This window comes from Neolamprologus brichardi, chromosome 11, assembly GCF_056152115.1.
Source record: "Neolamprologus brichardi isolate AB-2024 chromosome 11, ASM5615211v1, whole genome shotgun sequence".
Classification (NCBI taxonomy): Eukaryota; Metazoa; Chordata; class Actinopteri; order Cichliformes; family Cichlidae; genus Neolamprologus; species Neolamprologus brichardi.
Window position 1 is genome coordinate 15,978,143 of NC_142114.1, and position 20,338 is coordinate 15,998,480.

Here is a 20,338-nt window from a genome sequence, read left to right on the forward strand (position 1 = left end):
GTATGTGACAAATAAAATTTGAATTTGAAATACTTCAGATTCAAGGCAGCATTCTTCTTATGCTAAACTAAAAATCAGATGGCGTTTGTTGGCTGGACAATCAAAAAATCTCAGGGCACTGATATAATGGAAAAATTTGTATCCATTTATTCATATTTCTGGAAACTGACAAGAATCAAAGCAACGAATAACAACAACAACTTGCAGACCGATTTGTCTGCGTATAAACTTCAAAATTGTTGCATATTAAGACATATGTGACTTTTGATATCTCTAAAAATCAGACAATTAAGTTAGGAATCTTTTGTATGGCTGCTAAATAACTAACGGTATATGTATTTGTTAGATCTGTCAAATGACTGATCATCAAACATCAGGCTTGTCAGAAAATTTCATATAACACTGAGCTCAAGCTGTGATATGTTTGACTCTCTAAATTGGTTTACCCTCTCCCAACACACAAAAACATACACATCATCTACTCACAGCTGTAGTAGTAGTGTCTCCCTGGCAGAAACTCAAACCCCAGTGAGAAGGGCGTGAACCTTTGGATCTTTTCTGAGAAGCGTACTGGTCCATATGGAGCAAAAGGGGTGTTACACTCCCACCTCTTGATGGCCCCTCTGGTCTCTACACAGCCTTGGAACGACTCTTCTCCCACCAGGTAGAGGGCAAGGGTCTCCGGCTGCCCGTGACCCACGGCCTCCTCGTTGGGGTAGTGGGGGCAGTGGATGTCCAGGTAATCGTTGAAATTCAGCTGGACAGACAGATCACCTGCTGTTAACCTGGAAGGAAGAACGACAACGGCATTAATACTGCATGTAGCAATTAGAGACTGATACATGACTGAAGGAGGGGGGAGGCAGCGATAGACTGCAGACACGTAGAGAAAGAGCGAGAGAAAGGACAGGAATTCCACAATTTTCCAAATGCACATCCAACACTTGTGACAGGCAATAAAACAACATTTTGATCTTTTTTAATACAAGAATTTGGTGGGATTCAAATGCTACAGCTACACTTCCGGACCAGTGACGATGCTGAGTGTCAGCTAGAGAGAGCAAAGATTCCTCACATGCTAATTAAGACCACTGAGGGGAGTTCAGCGTAAAATAAACTCGACTCCCTCTCCTTTCCACTCTCCCACTGCACAGCACAGATAGACAGATAGATGTGTGTACAAACGTAAGCGGATGTGCATGTGCATGTACAACCATGTCAGTCAAGGCTGACTGGAGTTTGGCATAACAACAACTCTGGACAAGACAGCATCATTAGGACAGAGGAGCTGCATAATGTGCGATCTTTCAGAGCGAGGATTCTGACTTCCTGTCAGCCCGCAGTATAAAGAGTTTCCCATGTACAAGCTAATATGTGAATGAAAGAATGAGAATAAAGTCAGAAGGGAAGAAGACATAGGACAAAGCAAGAGATGTTAACTTAACATAAAGATATCATAAGACTTCATGAAAGAACAAAGCGAGAGACAAGAAATAGGAAGGGAAATGTGTGACAAATGGAGGAAAGGCCTGTGAGTGATGAAGAGACATGAGAGGGGTCCCACAGGCAGACAGAAGGAGGTTGGTGAAAAGAAAGTTTTGGAGACAGGATGAAGAAAAGCTGGAACAAAAATATGTTTAAAAAGAAGCCAAAGGAAGAAGTTGGACATACAGGTGCAAAAAGTGGAGTAAAGAGAAAAGTAAAGTGTTTTAATTAGTGACCCCAGAGAGCCTGAGTGCAGACACACAGAGAGAAGAACAACGGAGTGGAAGAAGAGAGGAGACGGACTTTAATTGGTCTCCTCTTCGCATGGAGTGCAGGAGCAAAGAATGAGGGGCAGAATGTGGCTTGGGCAGAAGGTTCAGGTCCGTCAGTGGGAGTCTTTATAGAGGGGTGACAGAGCGGAGGAGAGAGGAAGGAGTGCTGAGAGTCAGTCAAGGGGAACATGGGAGGGAAAAGGAGCGTGGAATGGGGAGGGGACGGCGGTGGTGGTGCACGGCAGAGTACTCTGAAGTTAAGTAGGCGGACAGAGAGTAGACCAAAAGAATAAATAAGAGGAAGAAATCAGTGTGGAGAAGGAGGAGGATGAGACAGAAGTGATGCAAGCCAAAATGAAATGGATAGAAATGACAGGAAGCAAGAGACTGAGACGGTCCAACAAATCTGCAGAGAGTATCAAAGATGGATGGAGCAATGAGAGGAGAAATGACAAGAGTGTCGGCGAGAAGGAGGCCAAAGCTCAAAAAGTAGAATAGAAATGAGCGTTGTGTTAACTCTGAAGCTGAGCACGTGTGCAGCAGGTGTGTATTTCTGTGCGAGACCACAAAAGCAGAAAAGCGTGTGCGACTATGTGTGTGTGCGACTATGTGTGTGTGTGTGTGTGTCTTGGGGATGCAGGTGAGACCCTGGAGGCAAATCTCACCAAAGCTGCTTCCTGCTCAATAGCGACCGTGCAGAATTGGCAATCTATCCACAGGACAGGACACCATCGATCAGGATCCCTCGCTCAGGACACACACACGCACACACACACTCTCCCCTGATCAATATCCCCTCTGTGAACGTGTGTTTGTGTGCGCAGTTATGTGCGATAGCTCTATTACCTGTGCGCTCTAATTACAGCCATAGAAAAGCACTTGAATCTCTAGTTAAGAGAACACTAACGCAAAAAAAGCACATACACACAAGCACAACACTACATTTACTCTTCATACTACCCGTGGTGATTTTTAAAGCCCCTCTGGGGCAGAGAAATGTTTGCTTAGGTGCGCCAGCTGTGGAAGTGTGTGTGCAGGTGTGTGCGTGTATGTGCATGTAATAATAGACGTGTGCTGTGTCAACATGCTGCACCCCCTGCTATACATGTCATTCAGCTTCAGCTTCTTCTGCATTCCTTAGGTCCTGTTTTCCCCACCCAAAAGCCCACTACGCATTTTTCCTTACTCCCTGCTTCTACTCCATCTCCTCCCTTGTTGTTCTCTGCTCTGGATGATGTGAACCCATCCTCCATCTATTTCTTCAGCCTGCATTCTCCCTCCTATTTTTGACTTCTCTCTATCCCACATTACCCCACTCGCTACCCCACACAACCTTCCAACCTTGGGTTGCACCATATGTATGCCAGCAATTACAGAGTTGGTGTGCTGTGCTGATGTCAAACTGTCAGCCCTCTTTCTTGCCTCTTCCACCCGCCCCCCCCCCTCTCTGGTCCTAGTAGGCTTGGGTACGCCCTAATTACACTCAGCATCCTCCCCTCCTGCCAGCCGCCATGCAGCAGAGTGGTGACAGCACAGGGGCATCATGGGAGCACTGTGGAGCTGTGGGTGTCATAGAACAGAGCGCTGAAGCAGCCTATCGGTGGGAGAAACCTATGGAAGCAACAAAGAGGATTGGCTGGGTCCAGAGTGAGAGGGAAAAGGCACAGAACACACACTCACTGCATTTTGGCACACGTTGGCGGAAATACACACAAACACATGTTCACAAGGACCAGGACATGAAAGTACTTCAGGAGAATAAAACATGCTCTGTCCCTCATGCCACAGGGCGATCAATGACACCCTTCTCAGGATTGGTGCAAGCTTGTGGTTGATAAAGAAAAATCTCACAGAGGAGCAGAATCAAAAATAACATGCTGGGTTCTTCAGTGAAGAACTTGAAAAGACCAACATTTATCCCTTTATAATCACAGGAAATCAAACGCGGAATTGAAAGACTGAACATAGCTGACATGCTGCGGATGTGTCCATGTAAATGTGTGCAGACAAAGGCAAAAGTGTGCATGTGCGATAATAATGAAATGCAGGGAGTTCACTGTGGCAGAGACCTTTGATCCTTTAATATGAGAGAATAATTAAAGGAGCAACAATCTTGCAACACAGCTTCAGGAATACAGAAAGGATACTTGATCACGCACAGCAGCTGCATGCTATGCATCTTGAATATACTAGAGCACTTAATGAAAGTACTTCACATAAACACCGGGGATACAAATATTCTCCTACAATGAAAATGCTAATAACATACTTACACTGTACTGTGCATGCCGAATGAATGCAGGAAATGTATATATACAGTCAGAGTACAGTAAGTTAAATAAACAAAGCCCTTAGTAAAAGCCTATTGGTTCATTCAGGTGACAATAGGAGGTCAGAAGGCTTGGTCTAGATTCACTCCGTCTTTGGTCAATCACAGCAGGATGACTGTTAACTCTGGGCACTACGCTGACTAGGCACAGCACGCCATGGTCACCCTACCTTGGCTAGGCATAGCGTGACACGGTTTCAGTCTTCATGTTGGATACTGTAGTAACACAGATCTTTGGTGCTTTCAAGAAAGATACGCTTGTAAAGTGTTGTTCATTTTTCTTTTCTTTGTGCATTGCACAATGGGTGGGAAATCTCCTTGATGATGAAAGATGAGTGGATGCAAGGTGAGTCATTACTCAAAATGAATAACGCAACTTCAATATTCACATACAACCATAATGACTGTCATAGTTTTTAATTATTGTTACTGTTAATGAACATTAACACAAACACTGTACTCTTGACCAGCTACAAACTGTCTTGCAACTCATAACCTTGAAGGAAATGGAAACCCATGGAATCATATTGGCTTTATTGCACCATAAAATTTAATGCAACTGTACTCTGCTGTAGCATAAACTGTTCCATTAAGTACAGAATTTGCAGTCAGTTTTGACACTGGAGTCGATGATACGAAGTTTCTCAGGCAAACTTACTCATTAGCGAATCAGCTATCTGACAAGCTTGCTTAGCAGGATGCAGAGGCTGAAATATACTGAAATTTGTTTGGGCTTTTGCCTTAATTGGATAGTGACAGTGGAGGTGGACTGGAAAGCGGGGAAAGAGAGAGGGGAAGACACGCAGCAATGGACTGGTCGGACTCAAACCCGAGCCGCTGCTTTATGGCCATGCCATACAGCATGTGGTCACCTGCTCACCCACTGAGCTAAACCGGTGTTACTGAAATATGGAAAAATATTACCAATGCCCCACCAGCCACAGCAGCTCTGCAATTAGCTCTACCCAATATGTAATCAACCCACAGACTGTATGTAAAAGATGGACTGAGCCTCTGAGTCTGAAAAATAATTCCAGTGTTTCTTAAACCACCAAAGTCACCAAAAACAGTCAAAACCAAAACCAAACAACAAAATAACAAACAAAAACAATGAATTGAGCTAATATTTAGGGTGTGGCTACTTTTGGATTTTTTTTAAATTTATGTATATTTTTATTTTGCAAAAAAAAAAAAAATGTTTGATGCATGATATTTTTAGTTTTTGTTTTTTTTCCCCATCAACACATTCACTAAGCACTCCATTTTGAAAAACATACATTTCCCGGCAATTGTTTTAGACATTAAAGGGTTAAAACAGGAATTTGAAAATGCATCTTTTACATACAGTCTACTTCTAATTTCTATCGGCTTCACAAAGACATACAGTCATGTAAAAATTATTTTTGCATTGCTGCATGTAGTCCTGTATTTTGCCCCCACCGGAATTAAAGTAAGTAGTAGCTGCTAATCCTGATTTACTGAGCATTAGTCAGGAGTGGTTGTCCCATCAGCCCAAGGTCGGACCATGCAATGCCCACAGAAACTGTAGGAAAAACCCAAAAAGCAAAGAGCTACATGTCACATGGCAACACAGCTTAGGTCTTTATGTGAAGGCTTTGGAGAGACAACACCAAAGCAGAGATGTTCAGCCAAAACTCTCAGAAACCCAAACACATCATACCATCAACCTCATACCCACTATGAAACATGGTGGTGGAGGGGTGATTTCGACTTGTTTTGAGGCACAGGGCCAGGGCACTTCGCTGTTCTTGAGTCGATCATGAACTCGATCATGTATGCCGAAGTGTTCCAGAGTCAAATGTGAGCACATCTGTCTGACAGCCAAATCTTGGCTGAAATTGGGTCATGTAACGGGATGATAATCCCAAGCAGCAACAAACCTACGATAAAATGATTTAAGAAGAAAAGAAAAGTACTGCAACGGCCCAATTAAAGCCAGTTAAAGACTTCAACCTGACTGAAATGCTTTGATGGGAAATTAACAAATGCTCAAAGAACTGAACACCAAAATTCCTTCACAATGATGTGAGAGACTGATAAAGTCGTGCCCAAAATTATTTCTTCAAGTTATTGCTGCTAAATATCGTTCTACAAACTTATTTTTTTCAATATGTTTCAGTACCAAATGATAACAACCAGGCACTGAATCACAATTAACTGCTACTAGAGACAGATTTGATTACAGAAGACATGAAAGAGGACTAAAAGTGAGTACGCCTAACAGCTCAACTGATGGAAAGTATGGGAGATTTCATGACAAAGAGAGCCCAAAGACGGTACAGTAGAGAAAAGGGAATGAGCCAGATAACTGAAGAGTCTTTCCTTGAGGTCTGCAAAGCTTCAGTTAACTGCTACTCTATGGGCTATCCTATTTTCAAAAGGAAATTGTGGAGATTCTCAGTCAGCTGGGTCATGGTAGGTTATATCTAAAATGAACTTCTTCAGTTCTATCTAACTGGTTTGGAGGATGCCTGGGAGTCCTTCCCAGTCAGTAACAACTGAAGAAGCCTGAGAGGTGAAACTTCTTGAAGAAACTCAAGCAGATTGAGCAGTACTTTGATAGTCGATACTTTTTGTAAGAATTTGCATGGTTCTAACCTTGCTGTTCACCATGTCCCTTTCTCCCAGTCGATTACTCTTTACATAAACGTAAAAGAAAACAGAGGGCCCCTCCATCCCCCGTTCCCAAAGCCGTGCCCCCCTCCATGCTCACACAAAGCCTTACTGTGTCCAGAGCCCAAACACCAATGTTGTGTCTAACCTGGTGCTTACTTCCCTCAACGCTCACAAACAAGGATGTCACCCCCCACCTCTGACCATCTGGGCCCCCCCCGACCCCGCCTGCCCAGCTGGCTCAGAAATCCTTAAACAACCCTCCTACCACCCCACATCCTCAACACTCTGCAAACCCCACCTCTTTAGATTCTCAGTGTCATCAAACTGTGGCCAAACACTGATCAACCACTCCTCACAGAGAGGAAAGAGAGACTTAAGGGAAATAAGCTGCCGTGCTTATCTACCCTTTCCTGTCTGGTATGCCTCTACACAAGTGTGTATGCATTGGTGTGTCTCGGCTTTGTTCAAGGTCAGCAGGAAGTGTTGCTCTCCTCTCCACCAGACCTTTTGCTTTTCTACAAACTCCCAATCTCCAAATGTGAGTGCTGCGTGAACTTTCCTGCTACATTTCCCCCTCTCCTGTCTTTGTCTGTTTTATCTTCACATGCAAGTTCTGAGCACTTTTGCATTAATATGCATTAGGATCTAGGTGGCTTTCCACCACTGCTCAACATTTCCCAGGAAACTCCTGTGTCATCACCCAGGCAAAAAACCTCCGTCCTCAAAAGGATATATGTGTCCACATGTTCAAATACACTGCATTGTGCTTTAATATGAGTATGTAAGCGCTTACTATGATGGCTGTGGGTGTGCATATGTGAGTAAACTAGATGAAGTGATTGGTTGCACCTTTCCTGCCCTCCAGGCTCTATTAAATGACCAGAAGGCACAGGGTATTCATACCTCTTCACTTCTCATTCAAACTGTGTGAATCAGCAGGTTGCCTCATGGAACCACATTCGCTATCAATTCCCAGACACTGATAAAATACACAGATACACAAACACACAGCCTTGCTGCTTCAGGCCTAAAGGACTCTCAGCCTCAGGTAAAGACAGAGTCTATTTTCTGCCTGTTACGGCAAAGGTTCTCTTCAGTTTGTGTATATGTGTCTGTTCTATGAGACTCAGCAGCACAACAGGATGCATAGCTATGGCCAGCAGAGCTGAAGAAAATTGCCCAATTCCGGCCCAGAGGACCCATCAGTATGGAAACCAATTCATCGGAGCCATTTTGATATGGCAGGATGTCTGCAGAAACCATCATCCCCTTCTGTGACAGACCTCTCTCATACACGGGCACAACTCGCCATGTGTGGTCCAGTCTGATCCTAAAATAAGCTTTCCAGTGATTTTTTTCCTTTGAGGTATGAAATTACGGTCTACAGCATAAATGGCCAAGAGTGCAGTCTGGCAGTCTATGGGTCTTTTTTTTTTTTTAATTTTCACCATTTGGCCAGAAACAATGTATGGCGAAATGTTGCCTCACTGTACCCACCAGTGCTGCAGCAGCTAAAAGTCTGGCTCCACTCTCTCACCTTCCCTGAGCGGCAGCGGCCACACTTTTAAGATTAGTGTAAGGGAGAAAAGAGGCAGAAGGCGAAGAGTTTGAGCTCTCATGAAGAGAAGAGTAATGGTGAAAGTGTGCGCGCGCACGGCTAAAAAAAAAAAAACGTGCACGGGACGAGAGCAGAGTGCATGGACGAAAAGGGGGTGTACAAAGGGGGGTAAATAAGGTCAGTCGTGCCGTTGCTAGGACAACCACCAATCCGGAGCTGGGACTGGTTCCAAGCCAACGCCCCACCCATCCATCCGTCGTTCTAGCCGTCCTTTTCCTGCATCTCTCGGTCGGACAGCCTAAACCTCAGAGTAATGAGTGCTCTCCATGTTTCTGCAGTCTAAATGGAGCTGCAGAATAAATACAGGGCTGATTTGTACAGGTGCCAGGCTCAGACACATAAACTAGCTACAGTACCTCACCGCCAAGACGCTGACAGGAATGACATATGACGAGAGGTGGGGAACAATGACAACTATGATGGGTGGACACCAAGACCAATGATTCAAACTATTTATAATATCTATCAAAGCGTATTGCTACAAAGTGGCAGCTGGGCTCATCTGCTGTGTCAACATCATGTGTCTAATATTTATGTATTGCTGGCTGGGCCCTTCGGATTTGCACAGTTCCAGAGCAGACAGATCCATCTATATTCAGAAACCGTCATGCTAAAGTTGAGTAAATGGACTATAAAAAGGTTTGTTATACAGAGTTGCCAGTGTTGCCATGCCAATAGACTGTAACGTGCATTGTAAAAGGGCACATTGGCAAGCTTCTTAACAGATTAAAAAAACAAGAAAAGGAAGAAAAAGTATCTGTTAGTCTGCTTTATACACATGTGTTTAAAATGGAAACAATAGTCAGAATAACTCCCTTAGTTGGATCGTCACTGTCCGCATCCATAGGCTGTCATACATTCTGAGTTTCTGTCTGTCCTTTGAATGATAAAACGAGCATCTGACAACTCTGAAGGTGAAGGCTGCTTTGAAATTTTATAGAAAGATTCTGTTTCTGTGCCACTTTTATGAAACTCAAATGCTCTAAATTGGCATTCAATCAAATGTGACCCATTTTTGTAGCAGTATTTGGAGTGAATGTGGGTTTTTTTTGGTGATGATGTCTGCTGTTGGTGTCATTTCTCATGTTGCATAAACGAACATTGTTAAACCAATATTTTGTAATTTTTTGTTACTGACTTCTTCTCTTCCATTCAGTCTTTGTAGTATACGCTCTACACTCTCATCTATTATTTAACTATACTTAACTACACTTACATGAGCCCCGGGTCTTTCAGCCCACCTGTGTAAGTGGGTTAAGGAGGACATGCAAGCGACACCCCATAGACACACATTTGCTCAGATGCACTCAATATAGTGAAAAGGGCGCTCATAAAGCACATACACTCAGCCAATAAATCAGACTTGGCTTTAAGAATCCATCATTTACTAAGTAGGTCACAGTTCTGATGCTGTAGACACTCTTTCCCATTTGTGTACTCTGTTTTTTCCCCCTCCCTTGCCATGATGAGAAGGTCAATGCTGGATAGGCAGCCTAGACCATTTATCCCAGGTGTGCATTCCTTCTCACTTTCCCAGTGTCTGATTATTTGGTGGTTGTTACCTTAGGAATGGCCAGTTGGAGGCCTAGAGCTGTCTTTCTGTCTGTCACTCACACACATGCACACACACACACACACATACACAGTTAAGACATGTCAAGGAAACCTGCTCTAATACAACCAACAGGCTTGAATAATTTAAACAGAGGGAAGGAGAGGAAGGGAGACGATGGAGAGAGAAGGGTTGGAGAGGCATACGAGTTAAGGAGTAAATAGAGTGAGCTGGTCCCTTTCAGTCTCTCTGTCTCCCAGTGAACTTATTTAGAAACTTCTATTCTTGGTTTCACTCTCATCTTCTGTCTTTCACCCCATCTTCAGCAGGTCTCATTTCCTTCACCAGTCAGTGTGTCTACACCTTCTTCACCATTCCTCTTCCTCCGAATGCTTCTTCCATCATCGTTTTACCCACTTTGCCCTCCCTCCCTCTCTGTTTATCTAAGCACTTTCACGGTCACTGCTTTGGAATCCCAGGAGTCTAAACTGCCCCCTTCCCTCTCCCTTCCCACCATCACAGCCGATCCATGCTTCTCTCTCCCTCTCCATCTTTTTCCGTCACAACGGTTAAGATTCATATCGCTCTGTGTGTCAGGGGTATGGAGGGTCCCCTTTATTTCCCCTCAAGGCAGCCAGCTTTGTCCTGTTCTAGTCACGCACAGCCACCCACCCTGCCCCACCCTGCCCCTCACACTCATGAACACATATTCACACCAGGGGTAGGACACTTACAGAGCCCGATACAATCAAAAGAGCCGAGAACAAAAATACTACATTATTGCCAAGTCTGCATGGGGTTTCGGCTAGGGTTTGGATAAGACTGTTGAATATGTTTTATTAAGCTGAGCATATACAGCATTTTTAGCTCAAGTACATGAGCTCGAGAGTGTGAAATAAAAATTTATACTCTTGACACTTAGCTTGATTTAAAAGTCTGCCTTGAAGCCGGATGCCTCTGAATTTCTTAGAGGGGCCAGTTGTGTTCCACAACACTGATGAAAGGTTCAGACACAATAAGAGGAGGGGTGGTAGTGGTGGTGGTGAGGATTTAGGAGCGGAAAGGAAGGAAATGGTGAGGGTCAAGAGAAGCGGTGCAGACGCCAGGCTAACGTGGTGCTAATAACAGCCTGGCATTGGACTGGGATTAACTGATTAATTTGGGATTAAAGATGACTGGTCGCTACTTTAAGTAATGAACCAGAATGACCCAAAATTACAAGATTAACACACAGGAGGCATGGTATGTGTGACTGTGGGTGAGTGCTCTTTGTTTCCTAATAGCAAAGCGACACACGCTGCGACAAATACTACAAAAACTCACTTGTTTAGGTGTTAATTATGAACTTTTGATGAAGAACAACAAGGCCCTCACCAAATTTCCATTCTGCAGGCAAATCCATCACATCGATAAATGCAATAAACAAACGCAGCGAGTGAGTGATTTTGCAGCTTTTATGACTAGGCATTTGTCACCGGGTGTATTTTAGGGGAACGCACAGATTAATTCTGCGATCATAAACGCACAGCATCTGCTACAGTGTTTTGAGAAGCGCACCGTGTACAAGAACTCCATTTCCAGCTGAATAGAGGAGCAATGAGATTCATGAGTTCTACTGCTACAAGGCCACAACTATGGAGATTTGGGACAAAGCTATTTCCATCCATTCAGCACAAAACGCAACCACCATTCCCGATACTCCTAGACTATCAACGATTCCAAAAAATAAAAGTTTACTTAAAGGATTAAAGAAAACACAAGTTAAGCCTTTAAAAAACTAAGTGGCAGATAAAGCATAACTAAAATTGAGCTCCAAGTTGGTTTTCACAGTATTTTCCCCCCCACGCTATGCACAGTAACATAACATGGCGAGATACCAAACTAATAACACGCAGATTATTAAGAGATACATATGTGTTTGTGCACATATAAAAAGTGAACACAGTAGGGGGTTAACCGGTGGCAATTATATAGCTACAATTACATAGCAGAGTTGATCAAATAAAGAATTCTGAAAAATAAAGCCCACATTTCCTTGAACTCATAAATAAAAGATCTCATTGGAACAAAATGTTGAGGAAAGAGGTGGAAAAAAGGAACAAGGATGCAAGCGAGAAAAATAGCAGTCAGAGCACCAGGAGACAAGCATCAAGCTGTGCATCACCGCACCCCCCCCCCCCCCATCCCCCCCAAAAAATCATGTGGTACGGGTTATTGCAACAACAAAAGCAAATCTTGTCTGCATGCACGCACATCCCCCCCCCCCCCCCGCCAAAAAAAAAAACCACCAACAAAACAAAACAAAACAAAAAACGTATCTTCATCTTAGTGAAGTCCTCAAAGAATTGCTGGTATTTATTTCTTTAATAAGCATGTGTTATTATATTATGTCTCGGTGGCAATCAGGTAAAGACTGTAGCGCAAACTGAAAGCAGCGTCAGGTCTAAACGCAGCGTGATCCCTATGTGGCTTCTCCCCAGAGTCCGAGCATCCATGAGCGAGCGTATATGCAGGCAGGGTGATGGTAGCGTGTGTGAGCCTCTCTACGACACCTGTATACATGGCTGCGTCACGGTGAATGTGTGAGTAAGCCCCTGTGTGTGCGTGTGTGTGTGTGTGTGTGGAGGGAGGGGTGGAGAGAGGGTTTGCTCCTCACGCCTTCTTGTGACAGTGATAGTAATACCTGCTGACATCCTTTCTTCCCTCTCTCCCTCTCTCCTCATCCCTCCATCCCTGGGGGCCTCCCTGAGCTGTTTTGGGAGTTGAAATCTGTTGACTCTTTCGCTACCATCGTCTCCTTAACGCACTCTCCATCCCTCACTTTTCTCCACTGCAGGTCTAATGTTTTTACCATCTCTGGGGGCTGACGAAAAAAAATAAAAATGAAGCAGGCAAGGCAGCGTGTATATTCATTTGTGGTGTGTGTGGCAGCGCAACGAGAAACAGAAGCGACGTGTGTGTGTGCACGCGTTTTACATCACTGGGGGGTAGGCTGTGCTACCACACTTCTGGGAGGCAATACCAAAATAATATTAGTTTTTGTTCCACCATGGAAAAGTCTCCTAAAAATAAATAAATTAATAATACAGAAGAGTCATAATATCAACACAGCACAACATTTGTCATGTGATCTATCTGGAAATCTCAAAGGACGGGATAAAAAGCAGCTTTAGGAAATAGAAATACTTGTATATGTGTAGCTGAAAGTGTTACTCGAAACTTTTCTGTAACAACTATAAAAAGAGAGCAAAAATGAAACATACACCCCATAAGTACACACGCATGTTCACACCCCTTTACATATCTTTTTAAATCTAAGGATTTCTTTGTTGTGTGTAGATAAAGTGTACACAGCCACACCTATAGCTTTAAAAAAAATCCTTTATACATACCACCAGAATACATAATTGCTAATACTTATCAAAAAGCTGCGAGTTAGCAGCTTGCACAAAACATTCTCCGTAATCAGAATATGGGAATTTATGCTATTCTGTGCTTTTAAGCATTTTCCTCACACATTCTGTAACAGAATTCATTTTTATATAAAAGAAAATTATTTTAAATCCTCCATTACACCCCCCCACTACAGAACGCCAGAGTGCCTTATTATTATTACATCAAGCACATTTATGATATTTCCCCAAATCGTAATAAATGTAGCTTAAAAGCACCACTTCGCAGACACTTTGTGACACGTGAAAGAGAGAATTTAAACCTAAGACAGATTTGTGGGGCTCTTTACTTTAATCCAGTGACACACTGCAGCATTAAAATCAAACACATGAATATTAAGACTTTTAAAAACACATCAAGCCCACAGACCTCTACTCCTCTACTGTCGCTTTTCAGCCATCTACTGGTTACGTGACACATGAGAGAAGCACTCCTGAAGTCGCAGATTTATGATGAAAACACAAAAGTTGTCCGCTAACAAGGCAAAAAGTTAGAGTTTTGCAAGAAAAATGGCTGTCCTGTCTGCACCTGATGACTGTGACTCTCAGTTAGTGACCAAAACAAGTGAGTCATTGCACGGAAATACGCACAAAAGCGGGAGCAATTTCTAGGAAACAGGCTTGGAGATTCTGTGTGAACATATAAGCAATTATCAAGAAACACTTCTGGAGTGAATGTCCTTAAGCATCTTTAAAGAATATAGAGATATGATGGCAAACATGTCTCAGTGCCCTCCTGGTAGTGAGGACCTTGTCTTGTACAATAATCCTGATTCCAGCTACAGCCTTTTGCTTTGCCTCGGTCAATACTAATTCAATTTCTGTCAGCGGGAATTCCCAAGTTGCCTCTTGGCAGGATCTCTGAGCCGAGTGAAAGAGTACAGCGAGAGGTTATAGGTACATGCGGACGCGTTTCTGCCTGCACGCGTAATAAAATGAGAATGGAATATTCTAAAATGCACATATGGGCCAAACAGCGAGCAGATTGCTTTGTTTTGGTCAAGCTCAGAGTGACGGCGTTTCCCACAGTTTACAAATTCTTGCGTGCCAATTTAATTGGCGTTTTGTACGTCAAAGGAATACACAGCTCGCCTGACACTTACAACAATGACATCTCATTGTGTGTCGTGAATGAATGAATGAATGCGCTCCTGCTCGGTGCTCACCAACGGCCCTTAACCACCATAACCACCCTCTTCACACACATGCGCCACAGCAGCCATTTTGTGCCAAAGCTGGGCTGCACCGTGCCAACTGAGCTGCAGACATCACTGAACCTCATTTCATTCCACAGCTGTTCCACCCCACTTGGAGACATTCATACAATGCAACTTATTACAGCTTAATGCAACCTAATATTGATGTATGTGTGTACACAGAGAAACAGGGCAGCGTGGGGAGAGAAATTGGGAAAGAGATGGGTCCATATGCAGTCTAGCGATAATGCAAGAAGCCGGCGATAATATCTGGGTGTTAAATTGGTATCGATTGACTAAATATCCTGACCAGGAGGAGAGAGCGGCCGTCCTTTCATGCTCGTACACCATGTCTGCTCCGACTGCTCCAAGCTGCACTGTGACTATCTGATCCATTTTAATACAGACGTCCTCACTGCTAGGCCCCAAACCTCATTTTCAGCACAGTGTGCTCGAGTCTTCCTATGCATGTGTAGCTCAGCGTTCACTTCAAATGCAAAGATTAGTTTTGTCGTGCAACGATTATGCTGGTTTCATTCTAAGGTATATCACTAAACAGTGAAATAGAGGATTACTGATTTCACACAGATGTACACATGAAAGGTGAGGGAAGCAGTGTCGCATGGTAGATACCTCTAAATATTTCTGGAAAGACTTGCTAGAGATAGTTAGGCCATGTGGCATTTTAAAGTTGCACAATACTCTTATATGAAAGCCCCACCTTAAAAAAAAAAGCCAAGCATCCACAGACAATATTATGCCTTTTTCCTCGAACACTTTAGTCACACCTAAAATCAACTAACGAGTGGAAACAAAACAATGACCTATTTAGATGCGAGGCTGGCAGGCACAGTGGTTGGTAAATGTTCCCACAGCTACATACTGCTGACCGGAACAGACGATTTTTCCTGTTAAACCATTTTCACTACTTGCTGTGAGATGAAGGGAAGTTTGGAGAAAAGGAAAAAAAAAAGATAGACAAAAGCACCTCCAACCCCCACAAAAAAGAAAAACAACCCAGATGAATTATGTGCAAGATCAGAAATGAATCAAAGCCTTGAGTGGTTTAATGGGGCTGGGTATCCCCGTGCATTTCTGGGTTTTGTTTTTCCAGAACTTACACTTATCACACTGCATCTCTTCAAGGAAACAAAGACTTCCCTTCTACGCTAACCAGCCAGTAAGAGCCACAAGCTTGCACGCACAGACACACACACACAGGCACGCACACACCTCTGACAGAGCTATTGTTCCAGTGAAATGAACTTCAACCAACAACGACGACGACACCCAACGTCAATTCTCAGGCATTCAAATCACTAAAAATCACTGCCTTGCATTGTTTTCTGACAGAGATGAAGAAGCTCGAGTGTACACAGAAGTTAACTCAACCACAGTTTACCTCCAGATAATAGACTCGATACCGCAAACAAACAGACAAAGCGCATTTACAAAGACAGATAACGCACACAATTGCACTCGCAAAGGCGTTTCTATATCTGCACAGACCACAGCGCAGCGGCGAAGTCAGACAATAGGCACTGACACGGAGAAGGGAGAGAGACACTGATGCAGCTATGACAGATGAGAAAGAGAGAGAGACATGAAGTGATATTCAGAGAATGAGGAAGAGTGTGTGTGTGAGAGTGAGTGAGAGAGAGGGAGACTGCTTTGTTAGCAGGACCGGGAATAAAGTGGTAATTACCTCACTGTGGGTTTGTTGATTATAGTTCAGCCAGGTTCTCCATGTTAATCATTTACCAGGGGAAGATAGAGATTAGTACATAGACAGACACAGAGAAGAGAAAGCAATCCGAGGAACGTATTCATTTGCATGTCCAATCTACAGAGGGGTAATAGATGCAGACAGATCGCTGGATGAAGGAATAAAATAAGGAGAAGAAAGAAATCAGTCTAAAAGTGCAATCATCATCCTTGACAAGACACAATTACAACTTATCTGCTTTTATTTTACTGTATATTGCATGTGTCTGTTTGTGCAATCCCACAGATCAGTTACGTGGGTGTGTGTACGTGAGTGCAGCTATGGTATGCAGAATGTGATTTACTTTGGTATTTAAACTGGATCATTCACGAGTGCACACAGATGGAAATGATGCATAAACAGAGCAGAGATTACACGGAGGACTTATGAGGGCAGCTTTCAATAAAGATACAGAAAACCAATACAAATATTCATCACCTCATGCCCCGTTTAAACATGCTTCACTGGCTTAGAGCTCACCCTAGGTCTTTGTGCGAGCGGGTGAGAGACGGGGGGAGAAAGAAAGAAAGGAAAAAAAAAAGAGAGGGAGCGCGAGAGCTCAGAGGGGTCTGGTCTGATGTTTTATAATGATTAAGTTTGTGTCCAAACTTTCAGAGTGAGTTCAAGTCTGAGCAAGTGAGGATGCAGGTAAGGAAAACTGGTTACGATGTTTCTGTCGCGGGTTTTAAATGTGAATGTCATTTACAATTAAAACTACGCTTGTCTGCCTCGACGCAAATTCAGAAACAAAAAAAATTGGGGTGCGGAGAAAGCAAAGGAGCTGGCAAGCAGAGACTGAAGCTTGAGCTGTGATCCAGGGGAACTGTTGCAACAAGTTTTCATCCTCTCCGGGCAGATAGGAGGGAAAGCAATAGTACAAGTGAGTGCCAAGAACCAGAAAATGGAGTAGGTGATTAAAGCTCCAGGTATGGGTGACATTTATTCTCGTTACAGATGTATGAGCAGCCCAATCTTTCAAGCCATTTCTTGTCCCCCAAGAAGTGTAATTCAATCCCTAAAGTTTTGATGCTTTGAGTAAACTTCCCGACGGCTCCTGAACGAATTTATGAGGATGCATGCAGCGCAGAAAGCAGACGCAGCTGTATCTGCAAATAGGCTGGTCAACGTGTTTGGCCCAACAGGTTTAAAAGCTCTCCGTGGAACACAAGAAGAAGCTGAATACACCAATAAACCAGTCTGAGCTTGTGGCTCAGGGGAGAGCTAAGGTAAACTGTCAGCACTCACAAACACACACACACTCAAGCTTTGAGCACTGGGGTTATATTATTATACTAACCTTTAACTGCTCCAGGAAGTAAAAAATAATTTCTCTTCTAATAAGGAACTATTGCTCTGAGAGAGACACGGTTATAAAATGGAGAGCGATCGTAAACCGTGTTCATAAAAAATCATAAAAGAGGGCGATCGAACCACTGGAGCCCCACAAAAGAAAGAGGCAGGGGTATCCGATTCTGCAATGTTCAACGCCGACCCCGCAGTCAGTCTATCACTTTCATTTCAGAGCTTCATTTTTCAATATAGGGGGTGCTAAATGTGTGCCAGTTAAAGTGTTTCATTGAGCCTTTGTTACAAGCATATTAGCCAGCAAAGAACAGAGCAGTGAAGCCCTACAGTCTCCACTTCACTGCCCTTGCTTCATTAAAACTATAAATCTAGATGTTGTAGGGAAAGGTGAAGGCCAGAGATGGGCTCCTGTCGTTCATATTAAAAAGAGTCCGTTTTCCCACCAGCTACGGTTGTTATAAGCAGCTTAAGCATTTGTTTTAAGCTGGTCTTTAGATGCTTTCCCAGATTCACATGTGACAGGAATAATGTTGCCATGAATACACTCAATCACTCATTGTTAGTTCATGAATGTGCAAAATACAATTTCTTACATTTCCAAAGAAGGTTGGTGCATGGGGTCAAATTTATTATCAATATTTTACCAATAAATCAAGCAAAGCCAGTTCTACACAAAACTATAAACTGTGTTTAGCTTATAAAGCTATAGTGTTTACAACATTTGCAGTTACAGAGGAATGTTAGTGTGTATCTCAAGTCATGCGTCTGGAAACATGGAGAATGATGATCCAAGATTAACTCTCTTTAAGTCCCGTTTCATCAACTCCAAAAGAAAATGAGGCTTTTCTCTTACTTAGTATACCTCTGGTCACCATCTTTGACCTGCTGCTGGTTTTGTGTCGCCCATGTAGCCCATAGATGATGGACTTACCAGAGCCATTTTAGCAAGAATCAAAGCACTGAAACTAAATCTCAGCCACAACAGTGAGCTGAAAGATGTTAAACAAGGCAATGTAGAATGGGAATGGATGAAATAACACAAAGTTATGCTGAAAATGTCAAAAAAAGGTTTTACACGGTTATTAATAACAGTTACACTGTAATCTGTTGCAGCACTGTGGACGAAAAAAAGCAGGAAGCCAATCGTGGTTATTTTCTGACTGTCTGTACTCAGAATGTCAGACGCAGTCTTTGGCTCTCTTATTGCTACGTTGATCCAACAAAATCACGGCTCTCGTGTCCCTGTGCTCCTCTTCCCCTCACCTGGCTGCATTTACAGGCCTCAGGACAACTTGGCTGGCTCGCTGGCTGGCAGCTAATAGAAAATATGGTATGGGAAAATGACTGAAGCTCAACTAATCACACAGCCAATATCCATCACTGGGCTGGAGGGAGTTGTGAGACATAAAGAGGAGAAGGAGGAGTGAGGGAGTGCAGACAAAAGATGAAAGGGGAAGGATGTAACAAGGGAGGTAATGAAGAGAGAGGAGAGAAGAGGAGAGAGGAGAGGAGAGGAGAGGAGAGGAGAGGAGAGGAGAGGAGAGGAAAATCCTTGTGGTAAACCCAGGGGATTCTGGACTTGGTGCAGCATCACGGCACCACTGATAGCTTTGTGATTGGGTGGTGTTGCTGATGAGAGTGATTCTCTGCCACAGTGGGTTACTCTCCACCGTGATGCTGATGGCATTGTGATTGCGTGGTGTTGCAGCAGACTGTGTGGCCGTGCCACAGGCTGTGACCATTCATCCCTGAATCTCTAGAGAACAAGAAGGTGCTTCCTAATCCTCACAGTGTTTCTGTCCACCACATTTCTGTCAGATCCCAATTACATGACTGAGTTTTCCCCCACATGCACACACCAGGTATAACCTCCACTACAAGAGCCTGCCCCCTAGACAAAGGAGCTCTTGGGGAAATTAATAGTCCCAGGAGTCATATCTCTGTCAGATTTTGAGCATCTACAAATGTAAAATCATAAAGATAAAACAGTTACTGACAGAGCAGTCTCTGTGGCCAACGGCTAAGTAAAAAGGTCGTTCATCTGAAAGAGCATTTGGGGACTGAGAGAGCAAGAGTCTAGAAAAACGTGTAAGAGAGTCGCGAATGTGTTCTGGTGGGTAGTAGCCCGTCGGGCCCCGCAGGTCTCCCACCTCAAACCTTCAATTAGCAAGCACTGGAACACCTGGATCAGCAGGTGAGCCACACTCTGCCTGGCTAATGGCCCCAATCAACCCATTACACACACACAGCTTCCCCTTACCTGACTACATATTCGCTTATGCACAGCAGCACTTTAGACTTTAATATACACCTGTGTCCTGAGAATGCTATCTAGGGCACTATTCAGAACAAACACTTAGGAAGAAACCCTTACTTCTGCCTTTCTATAAGTAGCATAATCACTAACTCCAAGAGGCAGCAGACAGGTGAAAACCACGGTTAGAGTGTGGTCAATATGATAAAGATAACTGGCTGCGGCAAGGAGGTGAGATCACTCAGGTCTCACTCAAGTGGACCGAGGGTTCCACTGTACTCACAGAGTTGAGACTGCTTGATTTAAAGGAAACAGCCTGATAGCTTTTGGTGCAGGTTTGACCTGTTTCCCTCCCTACTGCATTTAAGTAAACACTGACGTGAGCTGGTACATAGCTGAGATTCTTTTAAACAACTAAAGCCTGAGTCATTCACAAGGCATCATTAAAGATGTTGTGCAATGGCATGAAAGTG

At 43.5% G+C, this 20,338-nt stretch overlaps 1 protein-coding gene across 3 annotated transcripts in view; it reads right to left on the reverse strand.

Annotated features, from left to right (window-relative positions):
- efna4 (ephrin A4) overlaps positions 1-20,338 on the reverse strand; it is a 34,900-nt gene that overhangs the window by 13,907 nt on the left and 655 nt on the right. For 2 of the 3 annotated variants that reach the window (XM_006804891.3, XM_006804890.3), the window contains exon 2: positions 487-785. In XM_006804891.3, coding sequence (XP_006804954.2) covers positions 487-785 — 299 coding nt within the window. Of the gene's footprint in view, positions 1-486; positions 938-20,338 lie in introns of those variants that run through there. The other variant, XM_087848217.1, reaches the window with a different exon arrangement.